Here is a 20,445-nt window from a genome sequence, read left to right on the forward strand (position 1 = left end):
GCAGAGGTCTGACAACAAGGTGCAGAGGTCTGAGGACTAAGTGCAGAGGTCTGAGGACTAAGTGCAGAGGTCTGGGGACTAAATGCAGAGGTCTGAGATCAAGGTGCAGAGGTCTGAGAACAGGGTGCAGAGGTCTGGGGACTAAGTGCAGAAGTCTGAGAACAAGGTGCAGAGGTCTGGGGACTAGTTGCAGAGGTCTGAGAACAAGGTGCAGAGGTCTGAGAACAAGGTGCAGAGGTCTGGGGACTAGGTGCAGAGGTCTGAGAACAGGGTGCAGAGGCCTGAGAACAAGGTGCAGAGGTCTGAGAACAAGGTGCAGAGGTCTGGGGACTAGGTGCAGAGGTCTGGGGACTAGGTGCAGAGGTCTGGGGACTAAGTGCAGAGGTCTGGGGACTAAGTGCAGAGGTCTAAGGACTAGTTGCAGAGGTCTGAGAACAAGGTGCAGAGGTCTGACTACTAAGTGCAGAGGTCTGGGGACTAGTTGCAGAGGTCTGAGAACAAGGTCCAGAGGTCTGACTACTAAGTGCAGAGGTCTGGGGACTAAGTGCAGAGGTCTGGGGACTAAGTGCAGAGGTCTGGGGACTAAGTGCAGAGGTCTGAGGACTAAGTGCAGAGGTCTGAGGACTAAGTGCCGAGGTCTGAGAACAAGGTGCAGAGGTCTGAGAACAAGGTGCAGAGGTCTGGGGACTAGGTGCAGAGGTCTGAGAACAGGGTGCAGAGGTCTGAGAACAAGGTGCAGAGGTTTGAGAACAAGGTGCAGAGGTCTGGGGACTAGTTGCAGAGGTCTGGGGACTAGTTGCAGAGGTCTGGGGACTAAGTGCAGAGGTCTGGGGACTAAGTGCAGAGGTCTGGGGACTAAGTGCAGAGGTCTGGGGACTAGTTGCAGAGGTCTGAGAACAAGGTGCAGAGGTCTGGGGACTAAGTGCAGAGTTCTGGGGACTATGTGCAGAGATCTGGGGACTAAGTGCAGAGGTCTGGGGACCAAGTGCAGAGGTCTGAGAACAAGGTGCAGAGGACTGAGAACAAGGTGCAGAGGTCTGAGAACAAGGTGCAGAGGTCTGAGAACAAGGTGCAGAGGTCTGGGGACTAAGTGCAGAGGTCTGAGAACAAGGTGCAGAGGTCTGGGGACTAAGTGCAGAGGTCTGGGGACTAGTTGCAGAGGTCTGAGAACAAGGTGCAGAGGTCTGACTACTAAGTGCAGAGGTCTGTGGACTAAGTGCAGAGGTCTGGGGACTAGTTGCAGAGGTCTGAGAACAAGGTGCAGAGGTCTGGGGACTAAGTGCAGAGGTCTGAGATCAAGGTGCAGAGGTCTGAGAACAAGGTCCAGAGGTCTGACTACTAAGTGCAGAGGTCTGAGAACAAGGTGCAGAGGTCTGGGGACTAAGTGCAGAGGTCTGAGAACAAGGTCCAGAGGTCTGGGGACTAAGTGCAGAGGTCTAAGGACTAGTTGCAGAGGTCTGACTACTAAGTGCAGAGGTCTGGGACTAGTTGCAGAGGTCTGAGAACAAGGTGCAGAGGTCTGACTACTAAGTGCAGAGGTCTGGGGACTAAGTGCAGAGGTCTGGGGACTAAGTGCAGAGGTCTGAGAACAAGGTGCAGAGGTCTGAGGACTAAGTGCAGAGGTCTGAGGACTAAGTGCAGAGGTCTGGGGACTAAGTGCAGAGGTCTGAGAACAAGGTGTAGAGGTCTGAGGACTAAGTGCAGAGGTCTGAGAACAAGGTGCAGAGGTCTTGGGACTAAGTGCAGAGGTCTGGGGACTAAGTGCAGAGGTCTGGGGACTAAGTGCAGAGGTCGGAGAACAAGGTGCAGAGGTCTGAGAACAAGGTGCAGACGTCTGGGGACTAAGTGCAGAGGTCTGAGAACAAGGTGCAGAGGTCTGAGAACAAGGTGCAGAGGTCTGAGAACAAGGTGCAGAGGTCTGGGGACTAAGTGCAGAGGTCTGAGAACAAGGTGCAGAGGTCTGGGGACTAAGTGTAGAGGTCTGGGGACTAAGTGCAGAGGTCTGGGGACTAAGTGCAGAGGTCGGAGAACAAGGTGCAGAGGTCTGAGATCAAGGTGCAGAGGTCTGGGGACTAAGTGCAGAGGTCTGAGAACAAGGTGCAGAGGTCTGGGGACTAAGTGCAGAGGTCTGAGAACAAGGTGCAGAGGTCTGGGGACTAAGTGCAGAGGTCTGAGAACAAGGTGCAGAGGTCTGGGGACTAAGTGCAGAAGTCTGAGAACAAGGTGCAGAGGTCTGAGAACAAGGTGCAGAGGTCTGGGGACTAGTTGCAGAGGTCTGAGAACAAGGTGCAGAGGTCTGGGGACTAAGTGCAGAGGTCTGGGGACTAGTTGCAGAGGTCTGGGGACTAAGTGCAGAGGTCTGAGAACAAGGTGCAGAGGTCTGAGAACAAGGTGCAGAGGTCTGAGAACAAGGTGCAGAGGTCTGAGAACAAGGTGCAGAGGTCTGGGGACTAGTTGCAGAGGTCTGGGGACTAGGTGCAGAGGTCTGGGGACTAGGTGCAGAGGTCTGGGGACTAGGTGCAGAGGTCTGAGAACAAGGTGCAGAGGTCTGGGGACTAAGTGCAGAGGTCTGGGGACTAAGTGCAGAGGTCTGGGGACTAAGTGCAGAGGTCTGAGAACAAGGTGCAGAGGTCTGAGAACAAGGTGCAGAGGTCTGACTACTAAGTGCAGAGGTCTGACTACTAAGTGCAGAGGTCTGACTACTAAGTGCAGAGGTCTGGGGACTAAGTGCAGAGGTCTGGGGACTAAGTGCAGAGGTCTGACAACAAGGTGCAGAGGTCTGAGGACTAAGTGCAGAGGTCTGAGGACTAAGTGCAGAGGTCTGAGGACTAAGTGCAGAGGTCTAAGGACTAGTTGCAGAGGTCTGAGAACAAGGTGCAGAGGTCTGACTACTAAGTGCAGAGGTCTGGGGACTAGTTGCAGAGGTCTGAGAACAAGGTCCAGAGGTCTGACTACTAAGTGCAGAGGTCTGGGGACTAAGTGCAGAGGTCTGGGGACTAGGTGCAGAGGTCTGAGAACAAGGTGCAGAGGTCTGAGAACAAGGTGCAGAGGTCTGACTACTAAGTGCAGAGGTCTGACTACTAAGTGCAGAGGTCTGGGGACTAAGTGCAGAGGTCTGGGGACTAGTTGCAGAGGTCTGACGACTAAGTGCAGAGGTCTGACAACAAGGTGCAGAGGTCTGAGGACTAAGTGCAGAGGTCTGAGGACTAAGTGCAGAGGTCTGGGGACTAAATGCAGAGGTCTGAGATCAAGGTGCAGAGGTCTGGGGACTAAGTGCAGAGGTCTGAGAACAGGGTGCAGAGGTCTGGGGACTAAGTGCAGAAGTCTGAGAACAAGGTGCAGAGGTCTGGGGACTAGTTGCAGAGGTCTGAGAACAAGGTGCAGAGGTCTGAGAACAAGGTGCAGAGGTCTGGGGACTAGGTGCAGAGGTCTGAGAACAGGGTGCAGAGGCCTGAGAACAAGGTGCAGAGGTCTGAGAACAAGGTGCAGAGGTCTGGGGACTAGGTGCAGAGGTCTGGGGACTAGGTGCAGAGGTCTGGGGACTAGGTGCAGAGGTCTGGGGACTAAGTGCAGAGGTCTGGGGACTAAGTGCAGAGGTCTAAGGACTAGTTGCAGAGGTCTGAGAACAAGGTGCAGAGGTCTGACTACTAAGTGCAGAGGTCTGGGGACTAGTTGCAGAGGTCTGAGAACAAGGTCCAGAGGTCTGACTACTAAGTGCAGAGGTCTGGGGACTAAGTGCAGAGGTCTGGGGACTAAGTGCAGAGGTCTGAGGACTAAGTGCAGAGGTCTGAGGACTAAGTGCCGAGGTCTGAGGACTAAGTGCAGAGGTCTGAGGACTAAGTGCAGAGGTCTGGGGACTAGTTGCAGAGGTCTGGGGACCAAGTGCAGAGGTCTGAGAACAAGGTGCAGAGGTCTGAGAACAAGGTGCAGAGGTCTGAGAACAAGGTGCAGAGGTCTGAGAACAAGGTGCAGAGGTCTGGGGACTAGTTGCAGAGGTCTGAGGACTAAGTGCCGAGGTCTGAGGACTAAGTGCAGAGGTCTGAGGACTAAGTGCAGAGGTCTGGGGACTAAGTGCAGAGGTCTGAGGACTAAGTGCAGAGGTCTGGGGACTAGTTGCAGAGGTCTGGGGACCAAGTGCAGAGGTCTGAGAACAAGGTGCAGAGGTCTGAGAACAAGGTGCAGAGGTCTGAGAACAAGGTGCAGAGGTCTGAGAACAAGGTGCAGAGGTCTGGGGACTAGTTGCAGAGGTCTGGGGACTAAGTGCAGAGGTCTGAGAACAAGGTGCAGAGGTCTGAGAACAAGGTGCAGAGGTCTGGGGACTAAGTGCAGAGGTCTGGGGACTAAGTGCAGAGGTCTGGGGACTAAGTGCAGAGGTCTGGGGACTAAGTGCAGAGGTCTGAGAACAAGGTGCAGAGGTCTGAGAACAAGGTGCAGAGGTCTGGGGACTAGGTGCAGAGGTCTGAGAACAGGGTGCAGAGGTCTGAGAACAAGGTGCAGAGGTCTGAGAACAAGGTGCAGAGGTCTGAGAACAAGGTGCAGAGGTCTGAGAACAAGGTGCAGAGGTCTGGGGACTAGTTCCAGAGGTCTGGGGACTAGTTGCAGAGGTCTGGGGACTAAGTGCAGAAGTCTGAGAACAAGGTGCAGAGGTCTGGGGACTAGTTGCAGAGGTCTGAGAACAAGGTGCAGAGGTCTGGGGACTAGTTGCAGAGGTCTGGGGACTAAGTGCAGAGGTCTGGGGACTAGGTGCAGAGGTCTGGGGACTAAGTGCAGAGGTCTGGGGACTAAGTGCAGAGGTCTGGGGACTAAGTGCAGAGGTCTGGGGACTAAGTGCAGAGGTCTGAGAACAAGGTGCAGAGGTCTGAGAACAAGGTGCAGAGGTCTGGGGACTAGGTGCAGAGGTCTGAGAACAGGGTGCAGAGGTCTGAGAACAAGGTGCAGAGGTCTGAGAACAAGGTGCAGAGGTCTGAGAACAAGGTGCAGAGGTCTGGGGACTAGTTCCAGAGGTCTGGGGACTAGTTGCAGAGGTCTGGGGACTAAGTGCAGAAGTCTGAGAACAAGGTGCAGAGGTCTGGGGACTAGTTGCAGAGGTCTGAGAACAAGGTGCAGAGGTCTGGGGACTAGTTGCAGAGGTCTGGGGACTAGTTGCAGAGGTCTGGGGACTAAGTGCAGAGGTCTGGGGACTAGGTGCAGAGGTCTGGGGACTAAGTGCAGAGGTCTGAGAACAAGGTGCAGAGGTCTGGGGACTAAGTGCAGAGGTCTGAGAACAAGGTGCAGAGGTCTGGGGACTAGTTGCAGAGGTCTGAGAACAAGGTGCAGAGGTCTGACTACTAAGTGCAGAGGTCTGACTACTAAGTGCAGAGGTCTGACTACTAAGTGCAGAGGTCTGGGGACTAAGTGCAGAGGTCTGGGGACTAAGTGCAGAGGTCTGACGACTAAGTGCAGAGGTCTGACAACAAGGTGCAGAGGTCTGAGGACTAAGTGCAGAGGTCTGAGGACTAAGTGCAGAGGTCTGAGGACTAAGTGCAGAGGTCTGGGGACTAAGTGCAGAGGTCTGAGATCAAGGTGCAGAGGTCTGGGGACTAAGTGCAGAGGTCTGAGAACAGGGTGCAGAGGTCTGGGGACTAAGTGCAGAAGTCTGAGAACAAGGTGCAGAGGTCTGGGGACTAGTTGCAGAGGTCTGAGAACAAGGTGCAGAGGTCATGGGACTAAGTGCAGAGGTCTGGGGACTAGTTGCAGAGGTCTGGGGACTAAGTCTGAGGACTAAGTGCCGAGGTCTGGGGACTAGTTGCAGAGGTCTGAGAACAGGGTGCAGAGGTCTGAGAACAAGGTGTAGAGGTCTGAGAACAAGGTGCAGAGGTCTGGGGACTAGTTGCAGAGGTCTGAGAACAAGGTGCAGAGGTCTGGGGACTAAGTGCAGAGGTCTGGGGACTAAGTGCAGAGGTCTGGGGACTAAGTGCAGAGGTCTGAGATCAAGGTGCAGAGGTCTGAGAACAAGGTCCAGAGGTCTGACTACTAAGTGCAGAGGTCTGAGAACAAGGTGCAGAGGTCTGGGGACTAAGTGCAGAGGTCTGAGAACAGGGTGCAGAGGTCTGGGGACTTAGTGCAGAAGTCTGAGAACAAGGTGCAGAGGTCTGAGAACAAGGTGCAGAGGTCTGGGGACTAGTTCCAGAGGTCTGAGAACAAGGTGCAGAGGTCTGGGGACTAAGTGCAGAGGTCTGGGGACTAGGTGCAGAGGTCTGGGGACTAAGTGCAGAGGTCTGAGAACAAGGTGCAGAGGTCTGAGAACAAGGTGCAGAGGTCTGGGGACTAGGTGCAGAGGTCTGAGAACAGGGTGCAGAGGTCTGAGAACAAGGTGCAGAGGTTTGAGAACAAGGTGCAGAGGTCTGGGGACTAGTTGCAGAGGTCTGGGGACTAGTTGCAGAGGTCTGGGGACTAGTTGCAGAGGTCTGGGGACTAAGTGCAGAGGTCTGGGGACTAAGTGCAGAGGTCTGGGGACTAAGTGCAGAGGTCTGGGGACTAGTTGCAGAGGTCTGAGAACAAGGTGCAGAGGTCTGGGGACTAAGTGCAGAGTTCTGGGGACTATGTGCAGAGATCTGGGGACTAAGTGCAGAGGTCTGGGGACCAAGTGCAGAGGTCTGAGAACAAGGTGCAGAGGACTGAGAACAAGGTGCAGAGGTCTGAGAACAAGGTGCAGAGGTCTGAGAACAAGGTGCAGAGGTCTGAGAACAAGGTGCAGAGGTCTGGGGACTAAGTGCAGAGGTCTGAGAACAAGGTGCAGAGGTCTGGGGACTAAGTGCAGAGGTCTGGGGACTAGTTGCAGAGGTCTGAGAACAAGGTGCAGAGGTCTGACTACTAAGTGCAGAGGTCTGTGGACTAAGTGCAGAGGTCTGGGGACTAGTTGCAGAGGTCTGAGAACAAGGTGCAGAGGTCTGGGGACTAAGTGCAGAGGTCTGAGATCAAGGTGCAGAGGTCTGAGAACAAGGTCCAGAGGTCTGACTACTAAGTGCAGAGGTCTGAGAACAAGGTGCAGAGGTCTGGGGACTAAGTGCAGAGGTCTGAGAACAGGGTGCAGAGGTCTGAGGACTAAGTGCAGAGGTCTGAGAACAAGGTGCAGAGGTCTGAGAACAAGGTGCAGAGGTCTGGGGACTAGTTCCAGAGGTCTGAGAACAAGGTGCAGAGGTCTGGGGACTAAGTGCAGAGGTCTGGGGACTAGGTGCAGAGGTCTGGGGACTAAGTGCAGAGGTCTGAGAACAAGGTGCAGAGGTCTGAGAACAAGGTGCAGAGGTCTGGGGACTAGGTGCAGAGGTCTGAGAACAGGGTGCAGAGGTCTGAGAACAAGGTGCAGAGGTTTGAGAACAAGGTGCAGAGGTCTGGGGACTAGTTGCAGAGGTCTGGGGACTAAGTGCAGAGGTCTGGGGACTAAGTGCAGAGGTCTGGGGACTAAGTGCAGAGGTCTGGGGACTAAGTGCAGAGGTCTGGGGACTAAGTGCAGAGGTCTGGGGACTAAGTGCAGAGGTCGGAGAACAAGGTGCAGAGGTCTGAGAACAAGGTGCAGAGGTCTGGGGACTGGTTGCAGAGGTCTGGGGACTAAGTGCAGAGGTCGGAGAACAAGGTGCAGAGGTCGGCGAACAAGGTGCAGAAGTCTGAGGATTAAGTGCAGAGGTCTGGGGACTAGTTGCAGAGGTTTGGGGACTAGTTGCAGAGGTCTGAAGACTAAGTGCAGAGGTCTGGGGACTAAGTGCAGAGGTCTGGGGACTAGTTGCAGAGGTCTGAGAACAAGGTGCAGAGGTCTGGGGACTTAGTGCAGAGTTCTGGGGACTATGTGCAGAGATCTGGGGACTAAGTGCAGAGGTCTGGGGACCAAGTGCAAAGGTCTGAGAACAAGGTGCAGAGGACTGAGAACAAGGTGCAGAGGACTGAGAACAAGGTGCAGAGGTCTGAGAACAAGGTGCAGAGGTCTGGGGACTTAGTGCAGAGTTCTGGGGACTATGTGCAGAGATCTGGGGACTAAGTGCAGAGGTCTGGGGACCAAGTGCAAAGGTCTGAGAACAAGGTGCAGAGGACTGAGAACAAGGTGCAGAGGACTGAGAACAAGGTGCAGAGGTCTGAGAACAAGGTGCAGAGGTCTGGGGACTAAGTGCAGAGGTCTGAGAACAAGGTGCAGAGGTCTGGGGACTAAGTGCAGAGGTCTGGGGACTAGTTGCAGAGGTCTGAGAACAAGGTGCAGAGGTCTGACTACTAAGTGCAGAGGTCTGTGGACTAAGTGCAGAGGTCTGTGGACTAAGTGCAGAGGTCTGGGGACTAGTTGCAGAGGTCTGAGAACAAGGTGCAGAGGTCTGGGGACTAAGTGCAGAGGTCTGAGAACAAGGTGCAGAGGTCTGGGAACAAGGTGCAGAGGTCTGGGGACTAAGTGCAGAGGTCTGAGAACAAGGTGCAGAGGTCTGGGGACTAAGTGCAGAGGTCTGAGAACAAGGTGCAGAGGTCTGGGGACTAGTTGCAGAGGTCTGGGGAGTAGTTGCAGAGGTCTGGGGACTAAGTGCAGAGGTCTGAGAACAAGGTGCAGAGGTCTGGGGACTAGTTGCAGAGGTCTGGGGAGTAGTTGCAGAGGTCTGGGGACTAAGTGCAGAGGTCTGAGAACAAGGTGCAGAGGTCTGGGAACAAGGTGCAGAGGTCTGGGGACTAAGTGCAGAGGTCTGAGAACAAGGTGCAGAGGTCTGCGGACTAATAAACTATACTAATAAAACTATAATATTAGCATGTTAGCATGCTCACCCCTCTCTACTTCCCTCAGGATGAAAAGCAGCGCACCACATCAGTGACATCGCAGACTCTGGAGGAATCGTACCTGTCTGACAGAACAGCTGAGGTCGAAGTTGTGAAAGGCCATAGACAGTACTTCATCAGCTTCAAAGGTACGACTTCCTCTCACCTGCTCTCAAAGAGGGAACTAAATCAGTGTTATACAAGTCACATGGAGGTCTTGGCTAAGACTCAGGACATGTAAGTCCAGAGTCACATCCCAAGTCAGGATCAGCAAGTCCCAAAATCAAATCCCTAATTAAGATTGGCAATCACAAGACAGGAAGGTTCAAAGACAAGACCAGAGTCAGGTTCTGATTCAAGACAAAAGTCCCAAAAACAAGGTAAAGAAAGATCAGTCTTAGGTTAGTCCCATGGGGTGTCTTAAGTAATCACAGCTAAGTCCCAAGTCAAGACAGATGAGTTCACTGCTTCTGCTCTTCTTTGCAGACATGTACCAGAGGAACCCCAAACACAACACCAAGAGGAGAGTTCATCGTCGCCCACGCTTCGTGTCTGTAGCCGAGGTGCAGAACCAGGCCGCTCAGCAGAGAAACCTTGAACTGATGTGGCCCTGGTCTGAACAGTCTGGATCTGATTGAGTGCCTTACCTTGGTATACCTGGGATTATTTCTGTGTCAGAATCAGCTTTATTTCCATGTGGTTTAAACAAACGAGGAACTTGCTTTGGTGTTTGGCAGCAGTTAGAAAAATGTTAGAAAGGTAACCTTCGGTTCCCTCCGCCGACTTCCCTCCTTCACTGTGAAAACAGACGACTCTGTTACTGTAGACAGCGGCGTGTCAGTCAATCCACCACTTTGGTTCAGACCAAAATATCTAAACTAAACTATTGACTGGATGGAATATTATGATATGTGGTTCGGACGTTCATGGTCCTCAGAGGATGAATCCTAATCACATGACTGTATCTGGTGCAACCGACACCAACAAGATACTCAAACCAATTTCCAGATTCTCGCTGTGCTAACATTAGCATCTTGTCTTAGCTAAATTTGGCTAGCTTTAATGGTCACATGCAACATAACATGCTAAAACATACTAGCATAATAACATGCTAACTGCTTTTGTTTATCTTTAGAGGACAGTGCACTCGAATGTAAATGTGCTGCAGGTAACAGCTAATGTGCACTCAAGTCCCGACACAGCTAAAACATTAAAGGCCCCGTGAGAGCCCGTATAAAAGAAATGGACGTAACCACCGTTTTGAAGCCTCTAGTTCGGCATTTTGGCAGTCGCCATCTTGTTTTCGTGGAACCAGACATGACCATATTTGGACAAGAGGGTGGAGCTAGCTAGCTTGGTTAGCTAGGTGCATCTGCAATTCATGTTAATTGTGATATTAGCTGGGATGCTAATTTTGGCTAGTGACAACCAGGCTTAAAACAAAACGTACTTCCTGGAAAAATGACCAACGATGATGAAACTAGCGACTGAGAACATAAACTCATTAGGAAAGTGTTACCGAGGTAATTAATCAGCTGAGAAGTAGAAACATTTTTTCATAGACTTCTATACAGCCGCCCCCTGCTGGCTGATGGAGAGAATGCAGGTTTAACTTACTTCAGCACTGGCTTCACTTTTTTAAACTCAGAGGTTCATGCTTGCAAAAAATGGTACTGTAACTCCACATCTGTTAACCGTAATGCAAACATTAGCTAATGTTAACATGCTAATGCTGCTAGCTATTGTTTACATACCTGTCGAGTCAGGTTTGTTCCGAGGCCGGACATTGAGTTATTAGCGTTGAGTCTGAAGGAGGTTAAACCTGCCATTAAAAACAGACACGTTTAAAGATGTTACTGTTTGCTTTTTAAATGTGTGTATTTAGTGGTTTAAGGACTGTTTTTCATTCTGTGGGTGCGATAAAGACTTTTCATGTTGATGTTTATGTTCATGACTAAGTTAGTTTATGTTGAGGATTTCTTTATGTTGAGGATTTCTTTATGTGGACTAACGCAGCAACATTAAATAACCAACCATGACAAGCAGCACATTCAGTCGGTCTCTTTGAGCGGTGGATGTCTCTTACATGTTTTTCAACAGCAGAAATATTTGTATTGGATCTGTCGCTCTCTTTGCATCTGAATAAACTTTCTGAGTAAGACTTTGTTTACGTCCGGTTTATGGTGTTGCAGACTGATGCTGTAAATGTTCATTTGGTTTTCTGAAAAGGACTAAACGTGTTTCACAGTAAAGATAAATGCTAAATGATTTCTCTGGGTTCTTGGTGTCAGGAGGTCTGAGACGCTCCATGCTGTGCGCTCTGCATATTAGCGTGCTAAACGTATGCTACAACAAACACTGTTAACACTGATACAAACTTTAGTGTTTGAGTGTGAAGCCCGCACTGAGGTCTTCTTACAGGTTTTCTGGATTGCTAACAAACTTCTTGACTGTGTACTACGTTTTCTGAAAAGCCTAAACACACGTCTTGATCCTCCCCAGTTTGGCCGAACCCCGAAAGAAAACATTGTATTATCTGTTGGAGAAACTAAACTTCACATGTTCCACTCCGGGAGTTTGATACGATGTGAATCTTACAAGCTCACTAATAGTTCAGTTTTCCTTCCTGCAGGATGTTTGTTTTCCGTTTGTGGTTCCTCCGCCGCCTCCTTCTCTGATGTTTGCATCCAAACACCTGTGAGTTTACCCTTTTCATTCATTCCAGTCTCCTGATGGCTTCTTGAGAATGTTTGATCATTAGTGCTCACGCTGGATATTTGTTTGTTAGGGTGTTTGAAGACTGTATGACAGAAGTGGGCGTAGCCGCCGTGACGTCACCCGCTGGTATGTGGTCCGCCGTTTCGAAGCCTTCAGTTTGGCAGTTCGGCCGTCGCCATCTTGGGGTTTTTTTGGAACCAGAGGTGACCATATTTGGACGAGAGGGTGGAGCTAACTAGCTTGGTTAGCAAGGTGCATCAGTTATTCACGTTAACTGATGTGTATTAATCAAAGTTAATAAAAATTAGCATCCCAGCTTATATTCTTATTTAATATTAATATTTACTCAGCCAAATGAGTAGATGTGATGTTAGCTGGGATGCTAATTTTAGCTAGCGACAAACAGGCTTAAAACTAAACGTTCTTACTGAAAAATGAGCAGCCGACTCCTGATATGGTTAAATGTTCACAGAGCAGCGGATACTGCCGGCTGCTGGAGAGGACGCAGGTTTAAGGCGCTTCACTTTAGAGACCCGGAGGTTCCTGCTTGGTCATAACATGGTGTCAATTGTGTCTCACAGTGTGAGATGTGTGTTTTGACTTTTGCAGAGATTGGACCAGAGAAATCAACCAGGGTAAATAGTGTTTATAATCTGGCCTACAGGGTCTTTCTGCTGGTTTCATCAGGATTAGGGGAAAATAAGGGACGCCTGCCAAAGCGGGGGCCCGGCAACCACAGGCCCGATGGCGTGCCAGTGGTGGTATATCATAACTTAAAACATGTTTTCAGGAAAGTATTAAGATGGAGACCAACAGACGTTAAAATGATCTCTCTGCTAATCAGTGTGAACAGATGAACTCAGTCACTCTCTCTGTCACAGCTCAGCAGACTAGCGGTCAGACTGTCAGCGCTGAATAAACCGCTACGACAATAAAAGTAGGGTGTGAACTGTGAACGTTACTAACTTGTTAAATGAACTTGTCTGTAACTTATTAACTATGAACAGGCTGAAACACATGCTTTGATACAGTTGGAATGGAAAGACGTCTGCAAAGGATTTTGCATGAACATCAGAGGATTAGAAGTAGTCAGGCCTGCTTCCTTTTAGAAATGTTTTCCAGTCAGAGGTACAGCACTCCTGCAGCACTGAGCAGCTGTTTGTTTTTCTAACTGCTCCAGTAGAGGGGGGGGGGTGAACGCCCTTTGTTGTCATTGTTTGCAGTAAAACCATCCAAACAATTAAAACCACACATTAATAATCCATCTACAAACATTTCTCAATTCAGCACCATTTTTATGATTGTTCAGTAAATATATTTCTGTAGTGTTGAATCAGGCGATTCTACATGCAGTTGTTTATATTCTTCACATAGGCTCTATATTTGGATAATTAAATCTCTCTCTTATCTCTTCATGCTGATGTGTCTGACTGTATGCCTCAGACACAAAAACACATCTTCATCTATAATGTGGGCATGTGATTCATTTACATTGTCGCTGCGTGCCATCGCAGTCTGACAGGCCGCCGTGCTCCACTCACAACGCTGGACCACAAACTGTGACGTTCGGCCTGATACTCATGAAGAAGGACGTTTGAGTTCTCCCACTCTCGTCGTCGTTGGTACTTTTTGAATCCGGTTTCGTTTGGTTCCCTGACTCTGATTGGCCCTGAACCTGACGGTATTAATCAAGCCAACAATGGCAGCCAATCACAGGCAGAAAAGGACAAGTCTTCACAGGATGCTGCGTTAAAGACAACTCGTAAATACGGGACGATTCCGTATTTTGAGGGACGGGTGGCGACCTTTGTCAGGATGGCTCACACATTCTGCTGTTGACAACCAAGAAAAACATCATGTTAGCGTCGCCATGCTCAGTTGCATTGCTGAACACTATATGCTAATCTGAGCATAATGCTAATATGCTAATATGCTAAGTGCGTGCAGCTAAGTGGGCGGGGTTGTTAGAACTTAAGAAAGAGGAACATCTGACAGGAAGTTCCTTTGAAGCACACCGAGGCCTTTACAGCCACCTGTTCATACCTGTGTGCACCTCAGGGGGCGCTAGAGGCATAGCAGACCAGTTCATTCTGTAAAACCAGCACCAGGACACAGTTGTGACCTGAAGAATCCCCTCTGGGACGCCGTAGATTACTGTTCTGCATTGATTGTTAGTTATTAATGATTTGTGTTTCCTACAGATATTGATTTTGAATTAAAAGGACTGATTTCCACACGGACTGCTTCATGTTTGAGTCTCTGCAGACTAACAGCTGGACCGGAGCTTTCAGCTGAAGTCCAGGTTCAGGGTCAGTGCTGGTCCTGCCGGACTGATCCGAGCTCAGCTCTGATGAAACGTCTCTGTGTGTGAGCAGAAAGGCAAAGAGATGTCGTTTGAATTGTAGATGTGGATCAAGTGACGCCCGCAGCAGCAGGCGGAGCCGGGTTAGACTGGTACCGAGATCGGACGTGCCCTGAATCTGACGGGCCCGGGAGCAGCGCGGACGGGTCCAGATCACCGAGGCTCCTTCTTTTATTGAAGAGATGAGGAGGTGAAGAAGACTGCGGACAGCGAGGAGGAAGGTCTGATTCCGCAGGGACTCTCCGCCTCCTCCTTCCCCGCGCGGCTGCGGGAGAGGCGTGACGCGGCCGCAGCGCATCTCCAGGATGGCAGGTAGGTCTCCTCTCTGACTGGGGACAAAACGCATCCTGGAACGATAGCTCGGCTCGGCTCGGCTCGGATCCCTCTCAGCGTATAGCCTGTTTTTCAGTGGGGGGCAGCTGCAGGTCTGATCCGCTTCGCCGGGGCTCGGTGTCGGTTTTAGCGGCATGGAGGCTCCAGCTGTACGAGGGGGAGGCGGCCCGGCTCCGCAGAACCAGACTCGGTTTATTATAGGGTTCACAGTGACGGATGTTAGCGCGTTAAACCGGCGCCGGGCCGGGCCGGACTGGGCCGGACCGGGTAATTAGGGCACGGATGCTCTGCAGCTGTGACCGGGATGAGAGCCGCCGTCCTGCCCGGTGTCTCCGCGGAGGACACACGGAGACATGTGAGACAGGCCCGGAGTGTAGGCGGGTTATCTGTCCGGTAATGGGGTCAGTGTGAGAGCAGAACCGAGCCGTGCTGAGCCGAGCCAGGACAGCAGAGGTGCGATCGGCCTGGAAACACAGTTAGCTGAGCAGGGCCGGAACCAGCCAGACCAGGGCCTGGGCAGAGAGGCAGGACTGAGCTGGCGCCAGAGGAAATATTAACGAGTGTTTAATTATTTTATTATTCTGCATTCGTTTTCTGATTATTCAGAACTGTTGGACCTCTAAGGTCCGGTTTTGTTCGGCCCCCACAGATCCAGTTTACTGAGGCACAGATCCTGTATTTGTTGGTTGACTGTTTGTTTCAGCTCTGAGCTGTCAGGGGCCTCTGGTTCTGGGGTCTGGAGGGTCTGGGGGGGTTGGGGCAGGTACTCAGTTATTGATCCTGATCCTGGATCCTCCCGGTCCAAACGAAGAAACACTTAGTCTATTTCTTATTATTATTTATTTGATATTTAGTAGCTAGTAATTATCACATATTTGTTATTTATGTATTTGATATGTTTTATTATAATAAGATCATTAGAGCTGAAGCATTAGATCAGGACAGAAGCTCCACTGGTGGAAAGTACTTTTCCTCTGTTCTTAAGTAAAATTTTGAGGTACTTTATTTGAGTATTTCACAGTGTTACATTCTACCTCTACAGTACTACATGTATTTGAAACCTCCCCGTGTTAGTAGTTGTACAAACTTGGTGAATCTGCTTTGCTACGATAAAGAGAAGGTAGAAATACAAAAGAATAAACAACATCAGAGAACAATAAAGGATCTGTACTGTGTGACCAAGAACACGACCTCCGTGGGCCTGGTCTCACTGGTCTCACTGGTCTCACTGGTCTCACTGGTCCTGGTCTCTCTAGTCCTAGTCTCTCTGGTCTTGGTCTCACTGGTCTCACTGGTCTCACTGGTCCTGGTCTCTCTAGTCCTGGTCTCTCTGGTCTTGGTCTCACTGGTCTCACTGGTCTCACAGGTCTCACTGGTCCTGGTCTCTCTGGTCTTGGTCTCTCTGGTCTTGGTCTCACTGGTCTCACTGGTCTCACTGGTCTCACTGGTCCTGGTCTCTCTGGTCTTGGTCTCACTGGTCCTGGTCTCTCTGGTCCTGGTCTCACTGGTCTCTCTGGTCCTGGTCTTGCTCGTCCCTAATTAAATGAAATATGGCTTTGCAGCTGGACATTTAATAATCTTCTCATGCGGTTCAGGTCCTCCTGATGGGCCCTCGCCTCTCTGTACCGGGATCAGACCGGCGGCCCTTTGAGGACGATGGACGCTCTGATCCCGCCTGACCCCAGCTTCAGGACCAGGACCGGGATGGACTCCAGAACGTCAGCGTGCAGACGCACACTCGGTGTGATGCTGCTGGTTGCCGGCACGCTGGTTTCCATGGTGACATCGAGCTCACCTGCTGCAGGTAAGTTTTTAAAGGGACCGTCCACTGATTTTAATTGCTACAGGTCCTGGTTCTGGTTCTGGTTCTGTGCCGCCCCAGCCTGTGTGAAAGACGTGGCTGTTTGACAGAGAAGGTTTAATGAAAGACACTATCCAGGTGCATTATGGGAAATGTAGGATCCAGAGTTTATAAACTGAACGTCAGGACGTGGCCACTCTGCTGCTTACAGGTCATCTGTTTCTCACAACAACAACAAAACAACAAAGACCCCGTACTCCAACCTAAACAATGAAAGAGGTCGGTCATCCACCTATTTATGCCTATTTATTATACGTCACCCGACTTCCTCCCGCCGCTAGAGGGCGCTGCCACAACAAACAGTAATGAGGGTCGTAGTAACGGCCTGTGTTGAGACTCACTGAAAGCTGAACTGGAAGGTGCTGGAAGTCTCTCAGGTTTGTGCTTCAGTCTGCTGATATAGTTCTCAGAGGATCAATTTACCGGTTTAAACTCAAAGAAAGAAGTCAGAGGAGGAGTGAACATCCCACTGGTGCAGATCAGAGTCAGAAACGTCTTCACTTAGTAGTTATAAGAATATATTTTTTATAGCGTCGCTCGAGGGACCCAAGGAAGCAACAAACAACTAAAGGAGGATTTTAGGCCTTGGAGCGTTGTCTTATTATCTGTCTGTCTGTCTTTCTAACTGTCTGTCTTACTATCTGTCTGTCTTTCTATCTACCTGTCTGTCTTACTATCTATCTGTCTTTCTATCTGTCTGTCTTTCTATCTGTCTGTCTGTCTTACTATCTGTCTGTCTTTCTGTCTACCTGTCTGTCTTACTATCTGTCTGTCTTTCTATCTACCTGTCTGTCTTACTATCTATCTGTCTTTCTATCTAGCTGTCTGTCTTACTATCTATCTGTCTTTCTATCTATCTGTCTTTCTATCTACCTGTCTGTCTTACTATCTATCTGTCTTTCTATCTATCTGTCTGTCTTACTATCTGTCTGTCTTTCTATCTACCTGTCTGTCTTACTATCTATCTGTCTTTCTATCTGTCAGTCTTTCTATCTGTCTGTCTGTCTTACTATCTGTCTGTCTTTCTATCTACCTGTCTGTCTTACTATCTACCTGTCTGTCTTACTATCTGCCTGTCTGTCTTACTATCTATCTGTCTTACTATCTGCCTGTCTGTCTTACTATCTATCTGTCTTTCTATGTCTGTCTGTCTTACTATCTATCTGTCTTACTATCTGCCTGTCTGTCTTTCTATCTACCTGTCTGTCTTACTATCTATCTACCTGTCTGTCTTACTATCTATCTGTCTGTCTGTCTTACTATCTATCTGTCTTTCTATCTACCTGTCTGTCTTACTATCTATCTGTCTTACTATCTGTCTGTCTTACTATCTATCTGTCTGTCTGTCTGTCTTACTATCTGTCTGTCTTTCTAACTGTCTGTCTTACTATCTGTCTGTCTTTCTATCTGTCTGTCTGTCTTACTATCTGTCTGTCTTTCTATCTACCTGTCTGTCTTACTATCTATCTGTCTTTCTATCTACCTGTCTGTCTTACTATCTATCTGTCTTTCTATCTGCCTGTCTGTCTTACTATCTGTCTGTCTTTCTATCTACCTGTCTGTCTTACTATCTATCTGTCTTTCTATCTGTCAGTCTTTCTATCTGTCTGTCTGTCTTACTATCTGTCTGTCTTTCTATCTACCTGTCTGTCTTACTATCTATCTGTCTTACTATCTGCCTGTCTGTCTTACTATCTATCTGTCTTACTATCTGCCTGTCTGTCTTACTATCTATCTGTCTTTCTATGTCTGTCTGTCTTACTATCTATCTGTCTTACTATCTGCCTGTCTGTCTTTCTATCTACCTGTCTGTCTTACTATCTATCTACCTGTCTGTCTTACTATCTATCTGTCTGTCTGTCTTACTATCTATCTGTCTTTCTATCTACCTGTCTGTCTTACTATCTATCTGTCTTTCTATCTGTCTGTCTGTCTTACTATCTGTCTGTCTTTCTATCTACCTGTCTGTCTTACTATCTATCTGTCTTTCTATCTACCTGTCTGTCTTACTATCTATCTGTCTTACTATCTGCCTGTCTGTCTTACTATCTATCTGTCTTTCTATCTACCTGTCTGTCTTACTATCTATCTGTCTTACTATCTGCCTGTCTGTCTTACTATCTATCTGTCTTTCTATCTGTCTGTCTTTCTAACTGTCTGTCTTACTATCTGTCTGTCTGTCTTACTGCCTGTCTGTCTGTCTTACTATCTGTCTGTCTTTCTATCTGTCTGTCTGTCTTACTATCTGTCTGTCTTTCTATCTACCTGTCTGTCTTACTATCTGTCTGTCTTTCTATCTGTCTGTCTGTCTTACTATCTGTCTGTCTTTCTATCTACCTGTCTGTCTTACTATCTGTCTGTCTTATTATCTGCCTGTCTGTCTTACTGTCTGTCTGTCTGTCTTATTATCTATCTGTCTTACTGTCTGTCTGTCTGTCTGTCTGTCTTACTATCTGTCTGTCTTTCTAACTGTCTGTCTTACTGTCTGTCTGTCTGTCTTACTATCTGTCTGTCTTTCTATCTGTCTGTCTGTCTTACTATCTGTCTGTCTTTCTATCTACCTGTCTGTCTTACTATCTATCTGTCTTTCTATCTACCTGTCTGTCTTACTGTCTGTCTGTCTGTCTGTCTGTCTTACTATCTGTCTGTCTTTCTAACTGTCTGTCTTACTGTCTGTCTGTCTGTCTTTCTATCTGTCTGTCTTACTATCTGTCTGTCTGTCTTACTATCTGTCTGTCTTTCTATCTACCTGTCTGTCTTACTATCTATCTGTCTTTCTATCTACCTGTCTGTCTTACTGTCTGTCTGTCTGTCTGTCTTATTATCTGTCTGTCTTACTGTCTGTCTGTCTGTCTGTCTTACTATCTGTCTGTCTTTCTAACTGTCTGTCTTACTGTCTGTCTGTCTGTCTTACTATCTGTCTGTCTTTCTATCTACCTGTCTGTCTTACTATCTATCTGTCTTATTATCTGCCTGTCTGTCTTACTATCTGTCTGTCTGTCTTATTATCTGTCTGTCTTACTGTCTGTCTGTCTGTCTGTCTTACTATCTGTCTGTCTTTCTAACTGTCTGTCTTACTGTCTGTCTGTCTGTCTTACTATCTGTCTGTCTTTCTATCTGTCTGTCTGTCTTACTATCTATCTGTCTTATTATCTGCCTGTCTGTCTTACTATCTATCTGTCTTACTATCTGCCTGTCTGTCTTACTATCTATCTGTCTTTCTATCTACCTGTCTGTCTTACTATCTATCTGTCTTTCTATCTGTCTGTCTTTCTAACTGTCTGTCTTACTATCTGTCTGTCTGTCTAACTGTCTGTCTGTCTGTCTTACTATCTGTCTGTCTTTCTATCTGTCTGTCTGTCTTACTATCTGTCTGTCTTTCTATCTACCTGTCTGTCTTACTATCTATCTGTCTTTCTATCTACCTGTCTGTCTTACTGTCTGTCTGTCTGTCTGTCTTACTATCTGTCTGTCTTTCTAACTGTCTGTCTTACTGTCTGTCTGTCTGTCTTTCTATCTGTCTGTCTTACTATCTGTCTGTCTGTCTTACTATCTGTCTGTCTTTCTATCTACCTGTCTGTCTTACTATCTATCTGTCTTACTATCTGCCTGTCTGTCTTACTATCTATCTGTCTTTCTATCTGTCTGTCTTTCTAACTGTCTGTCTTACTATCTGTCTGTCTGTCTTACTGTCTGTCTGTCTGTCTTACTATCTGTCTGTCTTTCTATCTGTCTGTCTGTCTTACTATCTATCTGTCTTATTATCTGCTGTCTGTCTTACTATCTATCTGTCTTACTATCTGCCTGTCTGTCTTACTATCTATCTGTCTTTCTATCTACCTGTCTGTCTTACTATCTATCTGTCTTTCTATCTGTCTGTCTTTCTAACTGTCTGTCTTACTATCTGTCTGTCTGTCTTACTATCTGTCTGTCTGTCTTACTATCTGTCTGTCTTTCTATCTGTCTGTCTGTCTTACTATCTGTCTGTCTTTCTATCTACCTGTCTGTCTATCTATCTGTCTTCTATCTACCTGTCTGTCTTACTATCTGTCTGTCTTACTATCTGCCTGTCTGTCTTACTATCTATCTGTCTTTCTATCTACCTGTCTGTCTTACTATCTATCTGTCTTACTATCTGCCTGTCTGTCTTACTATCTATCTGTCTTTCTATCTGTCTGTCTTTCTAACTGTCTGTCTTACTATCTGTCTGTCTGTCTTACTGTCTGTCTGTCTGTCTTACTATCTGTCTGTCTTTCTATCTGTCTGTCTGTCTTACTATCTGTCTGTCTTTCTATCTACCTGTCTGTCTTACTATCTATCTGTCTTATTATCTGCCTGTCTGTCTTACTATCTGTCTGTCTGTCTTATTATCTGTCTGTCTTACTGTCTGTCTGTCTGTCTGTCTTAC

The 20,445-nt window shown here is 48.3% G+C and overlaps 2 protein-coding genes across 3 annotated transcripts in view; both read left to right on the top strand.

Moving 5' to 3' along the window:
* The window catches only part of parp12b (poly (ADP-ribose) polymerase family, member 12b), a 34,025-nt gene extending 23,101 nt beyond the window's left edge, over positions 1 to 10,924 (top strand). The window contains exons 7-8 of the mRNA XM_038708683.1: positions 8,792 to 8,912; positions 9,250 to 10,924. Of these exons, the coding sequence (XP_038564611.1) occupies positions 8,792 to 8,912; positions 9,250 to 9,401 (273 nt within the window). The 3' untranslated portion in view covers positions 9,402 to 10,924. The remainder of the gene's footprint in view (positions 1 to 8,791; positions 8,913 to 9,249) is intronic.
* Positions 10,925 to 11,908: 984 nt separating this feature from the next.
* The window catches only part of LOC119895510 (UPF0606 protein KIAA1549-like), a 252,782-nt gene continuing 244,245 nt past the window's right edge, over positions 11,909 to 20,445 (top strand). For both annotated transcript variants that reach the window (XM_038708673.1, XM_038708674.1), the window contains exons 1-2: positions 11,909 to 14,155; positions 15,772 to 15,980. In XM_038708673.1, coding sequence (XP_038564601.1) covers positions 15,833 to 15,980 — 148 coding nt within the window. In that variant the 5' untranslated portion in view covers positions 11,909 to 14,155; positions 15,772 to 15,832. The remainder of the gene's footprint in view (positions 14,156 to 15,771; positions 15,981 to 20,445) is intronic.

This window comes from Micropterus salmoides, unplaced genomic scaffold, assembly GCF_014851395.1.
Source record: "Micropterus salmoides isolate LMB-PRFRI ecotype aquatic unplaced genomic scaffold, ASM1485139v1 Ms_hic_scaffold_9, whole genome shotgun sequence".
NCBI lineage: Eukaryota > Metazoa > Chordata > Actinopteri > Centrarchiformes > Centrarchidae > Micropterus > Micropterus salmoides.